Raw genomic sequence first — 19861 nt, forward strand, 5'->3', positions numbered from 1 at the left:
TTACTTTTCACAAGCATTATATAAGTTTGCTACTGACCATATAATTATCTGAACATTCAAACCTTTTAATTCTTTTAAATGCCAACAACAGTCTCCCTTCTCCAGTCTTTCCTAACTAATCCCATTTCATTACATCTTTACTTTATGAAACCCTATATGATCATCTCTGAGCCCTATCCTATCAAAGGCATTGTTAGTGTGCCTTTGTATGTACATATATATCATACAGCAATATCTTATTCAATTATAGATTGCCTTTAATTATTTGGCATACGTTTGATTTTTTTTCCCTCAACAGGGATATGATACCACATCCTCTATCGCTTTCATACATCTTATGCATGTAACACAACACTAGAAACACAAAATAATCTTGATAAAAGTTTGTGGAATAAATGGTAACAGAAAATAATACCGAATGATTATAGATAATAATTATTTTACTTAGGCAATATGTTTTCCACAGAAATCAAGGTATCGTACGATAATTTAATAAATATATAAATATGGTATGGTGCTATATTTAAAAATCAGTATTAAAATAATATTTAATAAAATAGCTCTGGAAAAGAATCAGGCAAGGAAGGGAACAGCAGGATCAAAGATGGAAGAAGGGGTAACAAAGTGAGTTGAGACAACAACACACTTAAGATTCTACCCTGCAATAAATAGGAAAAAAAATCCTAATTTTCTAATAACATATGTGTATGTGTAATGAGAGATGGACTATATAAATGATCATTCAATTTCTGATTATTTTTTATTATAAAATCCATAAATTATCACAGGCCCTAACAGGCTCACAAATAAAAACCTGCCTAGGGTCTCTATAACCAAAATAAAATTAAAGATGTCTAAAGAATGTTTGTGGGCAGGGGAAACACAGTCACTGAGTTTACTTAGTTTAAGGACAGACTAGTTATAAGCGCTAATAAAATAAGCCTCCAGGGGCTTTAACATTCCACACAACATTAGGGATCTTTGGTATTATTTACAAAGTACCAACCTGTACAATTTTTGTATCGCATGGGCTGCATTCTTCCTAACGTATGGTGATAAGTCAGCAGAAGCTTCCTTAATAGCAAGCATCATAATAGGTACAATAATTGGCACTCTAATACTTGACAGAACTCTCAAAGCACTTGCACGAATTAGTTGATTCGGGTCCTAAAGACAGTGCAAAAATATTCATCAAAATTTCAAGTTTTCAATATTTCAAATACATCTTTATGATACAGTTAACAGGTGCTTATAGGATGTAATACAACAATAGCAAAAAAAAAAAAAAAAAAAAAGGCTACTTAATTTAAATACCCAGTATATGGAAATGGCTAAGGAAAAAGAGAATTAAATAAATGTTTATTTCTCTGAATAATGTTTTAACAAGAAAAGTAATGGTTATAATTCTACTTGATCATATATTACTAAACATGCTGAGGTTTTAGAGTTTCATAATAACAAAATGCTGCAGGTCATAAATTTTATCTTTAAAAAAGTCATGTCCCCTCTTTGTACACTTTCAACAACTAGTTGGTGTAATGATGAAGAGCTCTTTGAGGCTCAATAATGATTATATTGAACATAAAGGAACATACAAGGCAAAGTCCAGTTGATTATAATAATAAATTATTTTCTAAGGGCATTGAATAGGGACTGTGAGAGGCCTTTTAACTCTTTCAAAACATGACTGTACCATTTAGTGTATTGCTCCCCTTCTTTAAACGACACATCTTCAACTGTGCAGAAACGTTGCAGCTATTTGTCTACTCACTCTATTATTTACCTTCAGAGCTCGCTGAAAAGTGCTTATGGACAAGAGTGCCAGATCCTGCTGTTCTTCAGCATATCGGACCAGGTAAACATATACTAACTTCTTGATCTGTGAATAAGAAAAAATAATTTAATCCTAGCCAGAGTGAAAATTAAAAATTTAATATTTTCTATACTAAAATCCACACTCAACTTTCCTGAACTAAATAACTGAACCTGCTCATAGCCTAGATGGTAAAATAAAGATTATGTATTGTAGGATAATGAATAGAAACAGAAAAAGCTTGTGAAGTAAGCATTTTAATAATCCAATCCACAACAGCAATATCCTATCAAGTTGTCCTTCCTCTTGATGGGAAAAAAAAGTTCTTGAGCAAAACTCATACAAGAATATTAAAATATTAACTGATTTGGAATAGTATTTTCAAAATGAGGGATACAAATAATATAAAGACCTTGGGCTCTGTCAACTAACTATATGGTGTGGGAGCTTACATCTCCTCATCTGTCAAAAGGTGCTGAGGCCCAACTCTGATTCTATGGTAATAGTCACATTCCAATATACATTGCATGATATTTTCAGCTCAGTAAGAATAATGTGTGACAATATCAATTTAATGTAATAAAAATTCCAAAAGGATGGAAGTGTGTTCTGAAAACTGTTTTCAAAGTCAATTTAATCACTAAATTTATAACAAAATTATGATGAGCAAAATAATTAAATGAATATTGGAATTTGAGTTGAAATTCTTCAACTGCTTCCTTCTGACACTGCTTGTAGCTTGTATCTCCCTTCTCAAATATCTTCAGATACCACTGCTTGATTAATTTTCTGATATATCCCCATAGTACACATCTAAAAGTTAATGGAATGTTCAAAGAGCATGGGAAATGAGGGGAAGTAGCTGGAAATAGGTAGAATCAATGCTGAAAAGGAAAACAGTGCTATACCGTGCCATACTTTATACCACAGTAACCAATCTGGACTTGTTTAAAGACAACTGTCATGGCCTCTCCCTTACAGTCCAATTTCCCTTGACACAGCAGTGTTGTGAGTTCCTTCACCATCCTGTTTGTTCCCTTCTGAACTCACTCAATTTGTTTATATTTTTTTCAGTACAGCACTCCAAACTACAAATGAAGTCTAAGCAAGACAAACTAGTTAAGATTTTGGGAAAGAAAAAAAAAAAAAAAAGCAAGGGCTTGCCTGGTGGTGCAGTGGTTGAGAGTCTGCCTGCCGATGCAGGGGACACGGGTTCGTGCCCCGGTCCGGGAAGATCCCACATGCCACAGAGCGGCTGGGCCCGCGGGCCATGGCCGCTGAGCCTGCGCATACCACAAAAAAAACAACAACAACAAAAAAAACATATACTTTTTCCAAATGCGCTACTGACTAAATCAATCCATACTCGAGTAATTGTCCTAGTGAGGTTTCTTCTTTTAAAAGGAGGGCAATATCTTACACTTACCTATAGACATTTTCAACAACTTAAATTCAACACATCACAGCACCCTCCTCAGATAATTTTAGATCTTAATCTTTAATCCAACCTATTTTGCTGTTCTTCACAATTTCATGGACACAAGTGAAAACTTAATGAACATACTTTCTGCAACTTTATCATTATTGATAAAATGCTAAACACACCATTTTAAGATGATACCAATCGATTCATCTGTACTATATTGACAGGGTTATAGGTGAAACTAACAAGAAACATATTTCCAATTACTCTTCAGTGCTGAATAGATCCACAAAATCTTAAAAACGAAACCTAAAAGCCTTAACTCAGTATTCAATACAGCCCATCATCTTCCTTTAAAGTCAAACAAGGAAGAGTCCCCAAATATAACTTGACTGTTTGTCTCAATCTCCACTCAGTTTATCAATCCTACTTTCTCCCAAGTTCTACTAATCAAAATCTTCCACAAAAGCAAAAATGAAACAATAAAGTTTCCACTAAGAGAGGAACAGTACAACAAATTACAGTACATCCATATAATGCTGTACTATGTGGTCACTATATATAATTAAGTAAATCTGTACTTGACACTGAAAATATGTCCTTGTAAAAAGTTTTAAGGGTGCAAAACAGTATGCACTGTATGATCGCACTTCTGTGTTAATAAAAAATAGATACACATATATTGTATTTTATCACTCTAAGATAAACCAATTGTAAGATGTACCATAATTTTACAGACCTCAAAGAGAGGAAGAAAAAACCCTGCCAATTGTAAGCCACCCTCAATTGTTAAGATAAGTCCCAACTGCATAAACTTTAAAATAGAAAACAGATGTCTTAGAATGGACATTATATGGTAATAATAGCAAATATTTATATACTTAACTATGTGTCAGGCACTGTTCTACATGTTATATCTAGATTAATTCATTTTATATTCACAACTCAATGAACAGGTATTACCTTTCCTGTTTTACAGGTGAAGAAACCAAAGCACAGGGAAGTTAAGTAACTTGACTAATATAGAAATCTATTAAATGAAGAACCAGGATTCAAACCAGGTAAGTGTAAAAGTTGAAAAAATTTATATAGTAAAATGTTAACAGTGACTAGCTCTGGGTGACGGCATTAACCAGTGACCCTCACTCTTTACATCTTTCTATATTATTTAAATATTTTACAATGAATATTAATTTTATGTTCAGATAAAACAATAAAGACATTTTCATTTTAGGGGCAAATCTCATCTTTCTAGACATCCTCCAACACAGATTAATAGTACTTTCTCTGATTATAAAAGTATTTTAAAATTTTCATTATAAACAATCTGAAACTGAAAATATTTTTAAGTTCCCACATTCCTATGATGGCTTTTTCTATAGCATTGGTAACATGTAGCCACCAGAACTATTTTAAACCTGTTCAATAGACAAAAACTCAGCTAAATCAACAAGTTTTTGCAAGTCAACCAACCTGTGACAGCCCCTTGCTTCTGAACGTTAGCCAATCAGGAACAAATTCACTCTAAAAAACCACACCTCTTAGTACCAATCAATCAAAAGCAGTCTTACCCAAGTGATCACTCATCTACAGATGATATCAACCCACTTAGGCTCCTTAAAGTCCATGAAACTTTCAAATGATCATGGAATCAAGTGATCTCACACAAGAATACAAAAAATGGGTTCCAATATTACATGGTACTAGTATACAAGATGGCAACCAAATGATCCAAAATATACCCAATGTTTTAGATTATATTTAAATGGAAATATAAATTTAAAAAATTCTTAAATCACAGTTTAGAAGCACTTATCTAATTGTTTGAGTTATAAATGATTTTCTCCCCAACCAGATTTTAAAATTCCTAAGTTAAGGATATATGTATATGCATAGCTGGGATTCACTTTGTTATAAAGCAGAAACTAACACCCATTGTAAAGCAATTATACTCCAACAAAGATGTTAAAAAAAAAAGTTCCTAAGTTACAACAGTGCCAAAAAGCAACCAACACTTGCTGGTTGACTGATTTATACCAATTTAAATATATCAAATCAACACACAAGATGTATTTTAAATAAGATATTTCTCAAATTCACCTTGGAATGAACATGAGGTTATTTAGTACAGGAACCATTCCTTATTAATCTATATACTCCCACAACCTATCACATAGCCTGGCAATATAGTAAAAGCCCAATAATTATCAGCTGAATGAAACATCACAGCCCAATGAGAGACTGGGAAAAAAAAAAGACATTTCCCATTGGATTGCTATACCTAGGATCTAACTTACCACCAATAGATATAATTCATGAAGTAGATGTCTAAAAGGACATCAACATACTGTGAGAAACAATAGGTATTAAGAAGACTGCCTCAAAAGTCTTTAACTTGTGGGGTTTTTTTAGAAAATTAATCATTTAAAATATTATTTCTCTTTACCAATTATATTCGGATCTCAGTCTACAGTTCTCAGGAAACTTTTGAAACAAGAATGGGTTAGGATCCACCCACCCCCTCATCTTCTTGGTATGTATTTTCTCAGCAACACCTTTATTTACTTAACTGTACAGCCAACTTTAAAGCTGAATTATGAACTCCAGAATATATCCAGGAGTTTATACTGGGAACACTGAAACGTTCAAACCACAGCTGAGCTACCAGGCACTGCTGTAATTACTCACTATTGGAGAAGAATTATTGTGACTGTTATAGCAAAAAGCATAACATTATTAAATCACAGAAGGTTGCAAAACACTAAATTTGTTCTAGTTCTAGGAATCAATCAAAATTGACCACAAGAGGCCTATGCACTGACTGCCTGCAGGTGTTCAGAAAAAGCCTACTTTCCCTGAAACCATTCTGTGATCAGAAATGGGAGCACTTAAAGCTCCGTGACTACACCATTCTCTTATCAGTTACTTTCATTCAGTGTTACAATACTCCTTGCTGTAAAGCTAATCATAGCAGAGCCCCAGTAGGCTGGAAGAACACAGGCAGATCTGTTTAATTAGTTTATCAATACTAGTACATCAAACTTCATGAGTTATTGACTAAACCTTTGATTATTTTAGTACTATAGCTTACTAGGTCACTTTTGGTATCATTTGACATCAAATGGCAGATGACGTACAGCTCAACTGTGTGTCTAAGGCAGTATGTACTGGTAAAAATGAAATTTTGTACTTGACAACAATGAAACATCAATCAATTCTGAACACAAATTTTAAGAAGCTTATGTCAGTTTTCCCACATTACAGGATTAAGCATGTTTCCAAGAACTAACAAGGTATTTCAAGAACAAAAAAAATCCAAAACAAATAGATCAATAAAGTAGTCCCCCTCTATCTGTGGGGGATACGTTCTAAGACAACCAGTAGATGCCTGAAACTATGGACACTACCAAGTTCTATATACACTATGTTTTTTCCTATACACAGATACCTATGATAAGGTTTAACTTATAAATTAGGCACAGTACGAGGCTAACAACAATAGCTAGTAATAAAATAGAACAGTTGTAAGAATATACTTTAATAACAGTTATGTGAATGTGTTCTCTCTCTTTCTCTCTCTCTCATATTGGACTGCATTTACCCTTCTTTTTGTGGTGATGTGAGATGATGAAATGTCTATGTGATAAGATGAAGTAAGGTGAATGAAGTAGGCATTGTGATGCAGGGTTAGGCTACTACTGACCCTCTGATGGTACATCAGAAGGAGGATCATCTGCTCTAGGTGATCCTGGATCACTGAGCATGACAGTGTCAATGGTTAGATGTCAGGAGCAGATGATGTCAATGGTTGGGGATCCCAGAGAGAACAGCACAAAATTTCATCACACTACTCGTAATAGTATGCAATTTAAACTTATGAATTGTTTATCTCCAGAATTTTCCATTTAATATTTTTGGACTGCTAACCACAGGTAACTGAAACCGTGGAAAGTGAAACCACAAGGAAGGGGAGACCACTGTAATCATGTTTATAGTGACATTTTTGTTACAGAACATTAGATAGCATACCAGAATCTGATTGTAAAGGATAAAGATGAATAGAAAAGTTCTACTGTTGATAACTATCTGAACATTACAAACAGCTCTGAATATATAATAAACAGTACAGAATTTTCTGTTTACAACAAGAAGACTGCAATTCCAGAGTGAACAAGTTACAGCATAACTTATTACCGATATCTCAGGACTTGGGTCATTTCTACCCACATCTAAAACATAAAAAATTTATATCTAAATGGGCAGAAGACCTAAATAGACATTTCTCTAAAGAAGACATACAGATGGTCAATAGGCATATGAAGAGGTGCTCAACATCACTAAATATTAGAGAAACGCAAATCAAAACTAGAATGAGGTACCACCGCATTCCAGTCAGAATAAACATCATTAAAAAAATCTACAGAGACTTCCTGGTGGAGCAGTGGTTAAGAATCTGCCTGCCAATGCAGGGAACACAGGTTCGATCCCTGGTCTGGGAAGATCCCTCATGCCGCGGAGTAATTAAGCCTGTGTGCCACAACTACTGAGCCTGTGCTCTAGCCCACGAGCCACAACTACTGAAGCCCACATACCTAGAGCCCGTGCTCCACAACAAGAGAAGCCACTGCAACGAGAAGTCTGCACACGGCAAGGAAGATAAGGCCCCGATCGATGCAACTAGAGAAAGCCCATGTGCAGCAACGAAGACCCAACATAGCCATAAATAAATAAATAAATAGATGGATAGATAGATAAAATTGATTCTTAAAAAAAAAAAATCTACAAATAACAAATGCAGAAGAGGGTGTGAAGAAAGGGGAACCCTCCTACACTGTTGGTGGGAATGTAAAGTGGTACAGCCACTCTAGAAAAAAGTATGGAGGTTCCTCAAAAAAACTAAAAATAGAGTTGCCATAGGATCCAGCAATTCCACTCCTGGGCATATACCCAGACAAAACTATAATTTGAAAAGATACATGCATCCCTATGTTCATAGCAACACTGTTCACAATAGCCAAGACATGGAAACAACCTAAATGTCCATCAACAGACGAATGAATAAACAAGATGTTGTAGGTATATACAATGGAATACTACTCAGCAATAAAAAAGAATTAAATAATACCATTTGCAGCAACATGAATGGACCTAGAGATTATGATACTAAGTGAAGTAAATCATAAAGAAAAAGACAAATACCATATGATGTCACTTACATGTGGAATCCAAAATGTGACACAAATGAACTTATCAATGAAACAGAAAGAGACTCACAGACATAAAGAACAGACCTGTGGTTGCCAAATGGGAGGGGAGAGGGGAAGGGATGGATTGGGAGTTTGGGATTAGCAGATACAAACTGTTACACAGTATGGATAAACAACAAGGTCCTGCTGTACAGCAAAGGGAAATTTATTCAATATCCTGTGATAAACCATAATGGGAAAGAATATGAAAAAATATATATACACATGTATAACTGAATCATGTTGCTGTACAGCAGAAATTAACACATTGTAAATCAATTATACTTCAATAAAATAAAGTAAAAAAAAATTATAACAATGCCAGATACCTCCAAAGGATAGGTAATACCAGATGATGATAAGAGGTCAAAGACACTAAAGAAGAAAGAGGAGGAAGGAATCAAACAGGAAGGATGGCTCTAAAAGGGGAATGACCTAAAATGATTTCTGAAGCCAAGCTACCTGGCTTTGGATTCTGACTGCCACATAGTAGCTATGTGACCTTGGTCAGATAACTAACCTCACTGCTACCTTATCCTCATATGGTAAATATGGAAAATGAAAGAACCAACTTCACAGGATTATTTGTGAGGATAAAATGAGTTGATATAAGTAAGGCGTTAAAAACCTAGCACAGATGGCATTTTTTAAGTGTTAGCAATCATTGTTGCTACTGAGAGACTCTATTCCCAGTAACGTCAAGGCAGGCTTTACCTACAGCTCACAAATTTTCTAAGTGAAATCTTGATTTTTCTTTTTCAGCTACTTGAACCTTCTTATACCAGAAGCCATAAAACTAATGTACATATCAAATTAGCAGCTCAGATATCATGGCCATAACAAGTCAAAGACGGTTTAACTGAACTATCAATTCAGAATTATATATATATATTTTTTTAATTTTTTAAATAAACTTTTTATTTTATTTATTTTTTAACATCTTTATTGGAGTATAATTGCTTTACAATGGTGAGCTAGTTTCTGCTTTATAACAAAGTGAATCAGATATACATATACATATATCCCCATATCTCCTCCCTCTTGCATCTCCCTCCCACCCTCCCTATCCCACCCCTCTAGGTGGTCACAAAGCACTGAGCTGATCTCCCTGTGCTATGTGGCTGCTTCCCACTAGCTATCTATTTTACATTTGGTAGTGTACATATGTCCATGACACTCTCTCACTTCGCCCCAGCTTACCCTTCCCCCTCCCAGTGTCCTCAAGTCCACTCTCTATGTCTGCGTCTTTGCTCCTGTCCTGCCCCTAGGTTCTTCAGAACCTTTTTTTTTTTTTTAAGATTCCATACATATATGTTAGCATACGGTATTTGTTTTTCTCTTTCTGACTTACTTCACTCTGTATGACAAGTCTCTAGGTCCATCCACCTCACTACAAATAACTCAATTATATTTACATGGTAACAAGCACATAAACAGTGCTTAATAAGTATCTACTAAATTAATCATAAGTAAACTTTGCAAATACTATAAGATTACATGTGCAGTCTAGACTTCTCCCAGTAATTAGAATCTTAGAAAGGATGGTTTATCAAGTTATTTAAATCCAATATTAATTAATTTATCTTAGTTCCTAAGTTGACAATAAGTGTACAAGTGTTTTGATTTTAATTTACCCAAGTTAGTCAAATTCACTTTATAATGCCTATTCATTTTGGTAGCAAAATTCACCTATCTGAAATATGTAATGTACTTACTATCTAACAAAAAAATGAAGTGTACTTTAAAATGTATCTAAAAAGTAGTTTTAAAGTACATCTTTAAAATTCTATAATATAAATTATTCTAATAAAAAAGTTATGATAGGAAAATAATTCATTTTGTATATAGAAATGTGTACTCTAGAAACTGTATAACATATACTTCAGTGTACTTTTCCAGATTTTGAACATGCAAATGCAAGATTATTTAAACTACTCATTTTCCTTATATGAGACACAATAACACCCAATCTACTGCATAGTGTAAAAATAACAGCTTAGAGTCTACATCATATCAACCTTGTGTTTGTATAATACAAATGAAGTGTGACCTGGCTGATCTTATTGCTCCACTTAAAAAATTCTACCATCATTCTCAGGTCATGATTATTTTATACACTCTGGGTTTTTGTTTGTTTTATTTTGTTTTGTTTTTGCGGTACGCGGTTCTCTCACTGTTGCGGAGCACAGGCTCCAGACGCGCAGGCTCAGCGGCCATGGCTCACGGGCCCAGCCGCTCCACGGCATGTGGGATCTTCCCGGACCGGGGCACGAACCCGTGTCCTCTGCATCGGCAGGCGGACTCAACCACTGCGCCACCAGGGAAGACCTATACACTCTGTTTTTCTCGTAAAGATGCAATCTTTTCATTAGAAAATGCCTTGTTTTTCAAACTATAAATACCTAAGCACTGACTCTAAAACTGCTAATGACATGTGGCTCACTCGGTATATTCTGGCTATAAAGCATTACAAGACACGGTTACAGAACTCTGATGTAAGGCCGGAAAAGAAGAAGAGAATTTTCAAGTTATGTCACCAGTTACAAATTGAAAATTCTGCATGGAAAGTAGGGAAAACTGAGACTAATATTTTCATTTGACTGATAACATTCCATATATTTTAAGGTTTTAAAAATATTTACAGATTATGATATTTACAGATTATGATATAAAGCTATAATTTAGAAATAATAACTGAGAGATCTGATTTACCCTTCCTACCTTAATGAAAGAGAAAATCAGAGGCAAAAAATGAAACAGAAGTTTTCATATGTTGGACAACAGGCAGCACATTACTGTGAACCCTGAGAGAGGGAAAAAAATCAACGTGAGCCCTTCAACTGAGGGTGAGTCTACCAGGAAAGGGAGGCAACTCAAACAGAATCCAGAAGACTCACTGTGCTGAGGAGACAGTGATCAAAGTTCACAGAGGCCAAGGTTGCTAGAATTTGCAGAGCAGAATAACAAAGAGGAGGGCACTTCAGAGAGAGAGAATGCGTTCTGGGGAGAAGTACCATCATACTGTGGGCTAAGCACTGTCATGCACATGAGTAAGATGAAACTACCTGAGGCCAGACCAAAAAAGACTGGAAAGAAGTAGGCAGAACAGGTCTCAAAGATCACAAAAAGCTAGGAAAAGTTCATATTCCCACCAGCCAGAGAGATCTCATAAACACATGTATCACTGAGCAGAATCCTAAGAAGAGCATTGCTTTAATAATGGGATTACATTAGTCTAGACTAAAGGTGTTTCCATATCCCCTACTAAAGATTAAAAGTATGCTTTGAAAGAATCAAATGATTCCATGTAACTTAATTGTGCATCACAAGAAAACCCAACACAATTTAAACAAAAATCAGGACAATATGAATCATAATTACTCTTCAAGTAATCTCTACCCACATCTGTCAAACTCCTGAACCATGCAAGCTCAGAATAGACTCAAAGCATATGTGACTGAAGTTGCTGCCTAAGCAACAGAATTTGCAATTTGAACCCTGTCAAAATAACTGCTTTCTAAAACAAAACCACCACCTATGGAGTAAATAAAGAAGAATACAGAATCAACATAATTTAATATTCATAATGTCAAAAGATACAACTCAAATTACCCAATATATGAAAAACTAAAAAAAATGGAACATATGCACACAAGAAAAGGAAATTAACTAAACGAAAGCCTGAGAAAAACATACTGGAACTAGCAGGCAAGGATTTTAGAGCTACTATTACTTAAGCTACTTAGAGCTACTATTACTATTTACTTAAGTAAAAGAAAATGTGTTTTCCATTAATAAAGAATAGAGGAAATCTCAGCAAAGAAACAGAAAGGATAAAAAAAGGGACAAACTGAAATTCTAAAATGAAAAACACAATTTCTAAAATAAAAATGAATGTACTTAATCAAATGGAGAGGACAGAAGAACGAGTAAGCGAACTTGAAAACAGATGAGTAAAAATTACCTAATGTAAACAACACACACAAAAAAAGATCTAAAAAAACAACAAAGTTTCATACATTGTCAGGTAAAAATAAAACAATATAACATATATGTAATTTCAATTCCAGAAAGAGAAAAGAGAAGGGGGCAAATATTATCTGAAGAAATAATGGCCCAGGGCTTCCCTCGTGGCACAGTGGTTAAGAATCCACCTGCCAATGCAGGGAACATGGGTTCGAGCCCTGGTCCGGGAAGATACCACATGCTGTGGAGCAACTAAGCCTGTGCGCCACAACTACTGAGCTTGTTCTCTAGAGTCCGTGAGCCACAACTACTGAGCCCGAGTGCCACAACTACTGAAGCCTGTGTGCCTGGAGCCCATGCTCTGCAACAAGAGAAGCCATCCAATGAGAAGCCCGCACACCACATCAAAGAGTAGCCCCCGCTCGCCCCAACTAGAGAAAAGCCTGTGTGCCACAACAAAGACTCAATGCAGCCAAAAATTAAAATTAAAAAAAATTTATAGAAAGAAAAAAAAGAAATAATGGCCCCAAATTTCCTATTTTTGATCAAAGACAGTAATTTATAGAACTAAGATGCTCAACACACACAAAACCAAATGAACAGGAATAAGATCACACCAAGGTACACTGAAGTCAAACTACCAAAGATGGAGTAAAACATTAAAGTGTCAAGAGAAAAATTACAAATTACATAGGAAGATGAATGATCCAATTAACAGGGACTTTACATAAGAAATTATGGAGGGCAGAAGAGTCTTCAAAGCATCTTTAAAATGCTGAAACAAAAAGAAACTATTAATCCAGAAGTCTATGACCAATGAAATAATTCTTTAGGAATGAAGGTAAAATGCAAACATTTTCAGATAAAAGTAAGAGAATTCATCACTAGCAGACCTCCATTACAGAAAAAGCCAACAGAAGTTCTTAAGGCAGAAGGATCATGATACTGTTAGAAATTTGGATCCTTAGAAGTCAAAGAGAACACTGGACATGATAAATATCTTAAATGATACTCTTTTCTGTTTTTTCTTTTAATTTCTTTATGTCATAAGTATTGATATTTAAAGGAAAAATTGTACTGTCTTATGATGCTTGCTTGCTTATTTATTTGTTTGTTTGTTTGTTATTTATGGCTGTGTTGGGTCTTCTCTGCTGCAGGTGGGCTTTCTCTAGTTGTGGTGCACAGGCTTCTCACTGGGGTGGCTTCTCTGGTTGCGGAGCACGGGCTCTAGGCGCACAGGCTTCAGTAGTTGTGGCATGCGGGCTCAGTAGCTGTGGCTCACGGGCTCTAGAGCGCAGGCTCAGTAGCTGTGAGCTTGGCTCACATGGGCTTAGTTGCTCCACGGCATGTGGGATCTTCATGGACCAGGGCTTGAACCTGTGTCCCCTGCTTTGGCAGGTGGATTCTTAACCACTGTGCCACCAGGGAAGTCCCTTGTGATGCTTTTAACTTATATAAATGTGATAAATTAACAACTAAAACATAAAAGGAGAGATATGGATGTATACAGTTGCAAGATTTCTATATTTTATGTGAAGAAGTGCAACATTAACTATAATCCAACTGTGAAAAGTTAAGAATGGATACAGCCAACACTTTAAAAAAATGCAAAAAAGTACAGGTTAAAAATAAAAACAGGAAAAATTTAAGTGTGATTTCCTCTATAAAAAGGAGGAAAAGAAGAGAGGAACAAAAATAAAGGAGACAAATTTAAAAAAAGAAATCATGTAATACTACACTCAAATCCAACCACATCAATAAATACATCAAGTGTTAACAGAATAAACACTCCAATTAAAAGGCAGAGACTGACAGAATGGGTGGGAAAAACATGGAACTAGATGCTGTCAATAAGAGACACAAATAGATATGAAGACACAGGCTAGGAACAAATGAATGAAAACAGGATATACCATACAAAGAGATGAGAAGGCTGGAATGACAATATTAATAACAAGAAATCAAATAGACTTTAAGACAAAAAAGTATTACCAGAGAAAAAGAAGGGTTTATTTTAGGATAAAGGGGCAATTCATCAGGAACACCTGAAAAGAACTATGCTTAATAGGAGTGCTTCAAAATATAAGCAAAAAATGACTAAATTAAAGGGAACAATAAACAATTCCAGGATCATGATTGGGAGATTTAAGATCCCTCTCTCAGCAACTGGTAGAACAGCTAGACAAGAGGTCAGTAAAAACATTTAAAAAATCTAAACAACACATTTGCTTAAATAATATTTATAGAACATTACAACCCAAAGTGGAACATACATTCTTCTCCACTGCACATGATATGCATACCAAAACAAACTAGATGATTAGCTATAAACAAGTCTTCATAAAATTTTAAGAGAATGTTTCCTGACTAAAAAGGAATTATATTACAAAGCAATAACAATGTAAGATAATGAGATAACCCTCCCCCAATATCTGGAAATTAAACAACATACTTCTAAATACACCATAAGTCAAAAAAGAAATCATAAAATAAGAAAATATTTTTAGGGGGATGGATGGAGTGGGAGTTTGGGGTTAGCAGATGTAAACTTTTATATATAATGAATAAACAACAAGGTCCTACTGTATAGCACAGAGAACTATATTCATTGTCCTATGATAAACCATATGGAAAATAATATTCTTAAAAAAGAATGTATATTTATGTGTGTGTGTATAATTGAACCACTTTGCTGTACAGCAGTAATGAACACAACATTGTAAATCAACTATACTTCAATTAAAAAAGAATTTTAAAAAGTACACAGAGGACTTTCCTGGTGGTGTGGTGCAGTGGTTACGCACCACAGGTTATTGGCACCTGCCAATGCAATGGACAGGGGTCTAAGCCCTGGTCCTGGAAGATCCCACGTGCCGCAGAGCAACTAAGCCCATGCGCCACAACTACTGAACCTGAGCTCTAGAGCCCGTGTGCCACAACTACGGAAGCCCGCATGCCGAGAGCCCGTGCTTCACAACAAGAGAAGCCACCACAGTGAGAAGCCTGCACACTGCAATGAAAAGTAGCCCCTGCTCTCCGCAGCTAAAGAAAGCCCGTGCACAGCAACAAAGACCCAATGAAGCCAAAAATAAATAAAAATTTTTAAAATGTAGAGAATTGTAAAGTGCTATTAAAAATGATAGAAATGAAAAAAAAGAAAATATTTTTAACTGAATGACAATGAAAACAAATCAAGTAAAAATTCAGAAAAGCAACTAAAGCAGTGCTTAGAGGAAAAGACAGTGCTTAGAGGAAAAGTATTAAAGCCTTATATTCACAGAAAGATTTGATCTGAGTTCCCAACTCAAGATGATAGAAAACAACAAAAAAACCCAAATTAAGTAGAAGGATGAAATAAAAAGATAAATAAAAAAGTCAATAATCATACCAAAAAGAAATCAATGACACAGGAAACAGAGAAAATTGATAAAACTAAAAGCTGGGTTTTTTTAAGTCAATAAAGTTGATAATCCTCTAGATAAACTGATGAAGAAAAAGAGAGAAAAGACAAAATTACCACTTTCAAGAATGAAACAGGAAACATCACTACAGAAGCTACAGACATTAAAAGGATACTAAGGAACTATAATTAACAACTTTATGCCAATAAACAACCTAGATGAAACAGATTCATTTCTTAAAAGAAAAATTACTAACACAATCCAATAAGAAATAGAGAATCTAAATAGCGCTGTGTTAGGGATCCACCAAGACCACCTTCAGGCTTAATGACTGCCTAGAAGGACTCACAGGACCCAGAAAGTTGTTACACTCATGGTTATGGTTCACTACAGTGAAAGGATATATAGTAAAATCAGCAAAAGGAAAAGGCACATGGGGTGAAGTCCAGAGGACACAAGGCACAAGCTTCTAAGAGTCCACCCACAAGCACAGTGACATAAAAATACTTCCTTCAGCAACAACGTGTGACAACATGTACAAAGTGGTGCCAACCAGGGAATCTTGCTTAAGACAGACGGTCCAGGGTTTTTATTAGGGATCAACCATGTAGGCACTGTATGCCTACATATATTGTCATCAGTAAGTAAGAGATCAGTAACTGAAGCTCCAGACCATGATAAGGAAAGCAGGTGTTTACCACAAACAATTTTAGTATATATTATTTGGATAAACTGACACAGCATGGCTCACTCTTATCTGACAGAACACTCAAAGAGATCAGTTCACCAGAGCCAACCAATAGACAATCATGAAAACAGACCTGGAGGGCTTCCCTGGCGGTACAGTGGTTAAGAATCCACCTGTCAATGCAGGGGACACGGGTTCAATCGCTGGTCCGGGAAGATGCCACATGCTGCGGAGCAACTAAGCCTGTGCACCACAACTACTGAGCCTGTGCTCAGAGCCCACAAGCCACAGCTACTGAGCCCACGTGCCACAAATACTGAAGCCCATGTGCCTAGAGCCCGTGCTCTGCAACAAGAGAAGCCACTGCAATGAGAAGCCTGCACACCGCAACAAAGAGTAGCCCCCGCTCGCCACAACTAGAGAAAGCCCATGCATAGCAACAAAGATCCAATGCAGACAAAAATAAATAAATAAATAAAAATAAAAAAAGAAAACAGACCTGGAAATGTTCAGGGTTTGCACAACCCAAGCCTGCTGAGTTTAGCTTCCACACGGGCCTATACCAATAAACAACTTGAATTCATAATTTAAAACTTTCGCATAAAAGAAATTCCAAGCCCAGATGACATAATAGTAACAATGAAATAATACCAATTATTTGGTATTATTAGATAGAATGAAACAATACCAATTCTACACATTTTCTTTCAGAGGAAAAAGGAGAAACACTCTCCCACTCATTTTTTTTAAAATAAATTTATTTTATTTATTTATTTATTTTTTTGGCTGTGTTGGGTCTTCGTTGCTGCACGTGGGCTTTCTCTAGTTGCAGTGAGAGAGGGTTACCCTTCATTGCAGTGTGCAGGCTTCTCTCATTGTGGTGGCTTCTCTCATTGCAGAGCATGGGCTCGAGGCACGTGGGCTCAGTAGTTGTGACTCACGGGCTTAGTTGCTCCGCAGCATGTGGGATCTTCCCGGACCAGGGCTCGAACCCGTGTCCCCTGCATTGGCAGGTGGATTCTCAAACACTGCACCACCAGGGAAGCCCGTCTCCCACTCATTTTTAAAATCCAGTATTAACTGGTTATCCTGATATCAAAACCAAAGTTATCATGAGACAAAAAAAAAATCCCTCAATAAGATATAGATGCAAAACTCCTAACAAAAGTTAGCAAATCGATTCTAACAATACACGAAAAGATTAATACACCATAGCCATCAGGGATTTATCCCAGGAACAGAAAGGTTTAATATTTAAAAATTAGTCCCAGTCATTTATCATATGAAGAGAATAGAGAAAAATCCTATGATAATTTCAGTACTTACAGAAAAGATTTGACAAAATTCAACATTCATTCATATTAAAAACTCTCAGCAAACAAGGGATAAAAAGAACTTCCTCAATATGCTTAAAGGCATCTGCAAAAAACCTATAGCTAGTATCATATTCTACGGTAAAAGGATCAATGCTTTCTACATCAGGAACAAGACAATGAAAACTACTATTATTGCTTTTATTCAACATTGTAATATAGATTGTACTCAGTGTAATATGACAAGAAAAAGGCATATAGAATACAAAAGAAGTAAAATTATGTTCACATATGGTATGATCATTTATGTATCAAAGTCTAAGAAATCAATAAAATAGCTATCAGGAAAAAAAAATAGCTATCAGGATAAGTGAATTTAGTAAGGACACAAGGTCAATACACAAAATCAGAATTGATTTTGCTAGCAATGACCAATTGGAAAATGAAATCAAAAAGACAACTCTATTTAAAATAGCATTCAAGAGACTTCCCTAGTGGTCCCAGTGGTTAAGAATCTGCCTTCCAATGCAGGGGACGAGGGTTCTATCCCTGGTTGGGGAGCTGGGATTCCACATGCCACAGGGCAACTAAGCCCGTGTGCCGCAACTGCTGAGCCTGTGTACCACAACTAGAAAGAAGCTGGCGAGCTGCAATGAGGAGCCCTTAAGCTGCAACCAAGACCAGACGCAGCCAAAAATAAAATAAATAAACCAATATTTTAAAAAACACAGCATTCAAAAACTACTAAAAACTAAATTGATGTGCAAAATATTCAAAACTTGTACACCAAAACCTATAAAACACTACAAAGGGAAATTACAGAGACCATATTCAAGGACTGGAAGACTTATATGGTGGAGGTGGCAATTCCCTCCAGTTGATCTACAAACTCACTGTAAACAAAATCAAAGTTAACAGGCTTCTGGAGAAATTGGCATGCTGATTTTAACACTTTTACAGAAAGACAAAAGACCCAGATTAGTCAAAACAAGGCTGAAAACAGAACAAGACTGGAGTGCTTATACTACCCCACTTCAAGACTTACTGTAAGGCTACAAGACAGTGTAGTATAGGCACAAGGACGCACATATAGGTCAATGGAACAGAACAGAGTCCAGAAATATGCTTGCACTTATGTGGCCAAAATTTTTTCACAAAAGTGGCAAGGTAATTCAACTGGAAAAAAATATAGTCTTCTTTATAAATGGTGACAGAATAACTGAATATCTGAGAAAAAAATGAATTGCAAATCTTACCTCATACCACACACAAAATCTAATTTGACCCAGCCAAAACAATCTTGAGAAAGTATAAAGCTGCAGGTATCACACTCCCTGATTTCAGACTATACTACAAGGCTACAGTCACCAAAACAGTATGGTACTGGCACAAAAAGACACCTAAATCAATACAATAAAGAGCCCAGAAGTAAACTCACCATTAAATGGTCAATTAATCTATGACAAAGGAGGCAAGAATACACAATGGGGAAAAGACAGCCTCTTCAATAAATGGTGTTCAGAAAATGGACAGTTACAATCAAAAGAATTAAATTGAACTACTTTCTCACACCATATACAAAAAGAAACTCACAATGGAGTAAAGGCTTACATTTAAGACCTGAAACCATAAAACTCCTAGAAGAAAGTATAAGTATTGCTCTTTGACATGGATCTTAGCAATATTTTTTGGATATGTCTCCTCAGGCAAGGGAAACAAAAGCAAAAATAAACAAATGGGACTACATCAAACTAAAAAGCTTTTGTACAGCAAAGGAAACTATCAACAAAACAAAAAAGCCACCTACTGAATGGGAGAAGATATTTGCAAATGATATAACTGATAAGGGGTTAATATCAAAAATATATAAAGAACTCACAGAACTCAACATCAAAAAAATACAAACAATCCAAATAAAAAATGGGCAGAGGACCTGAATAGACATTCTTCAAAGACTTACAGATGGCCAACAGGCACATGAAAAGATGCTCAACATCACTAATCATCAGGA

At 35.7% G+C, this 19861-nt stretch overlaps 1 protein-coding gene across 1 annotated transcript in view; it reads right to left on the reverse strand.

Annotated features, from left to right (window-relative positions):
- AP3B1 (adaptor related protein complex 3 subunit beta 1) overlaps positions 1-19861 on the reverse strand; it is a 275016-nt gene that overhangs the window by 197740 nt on the left and 57415 nt on the right. The window contains exons 4-5 of the mRNA XM_007471959.1: positions 1784-1879; positions 1007-1167 (exon numbers count right to left, since the gene is read on the reverse strand). Coding sequence (XP_007472021.1) covers positions 1007-1167; positions 1784-1879 — 257 coding nt within the window. The remainder of the gene's footprint in view (positions 1-1006; positions 1168-1783; positions 1880-19861) is intronic.

The sequence above is a fragment of the Lipotes vexillifer genome, unplaced genomic scaffold (assembly GCF_000442215.2).
Source record: "Lipotes vexillifer unplaced genomic scaffold, Lipotes_vexillifer_v1.1 scaffold83, whole genome shotgun sequence".
NCBI classification, from domain to species: domain Eukaryota; kingdom Metazoa; phylum Chordata; class Mammalia; order Artiodactyla; family Lipotidae; genus Lipotes; species Lipotes vexillifer.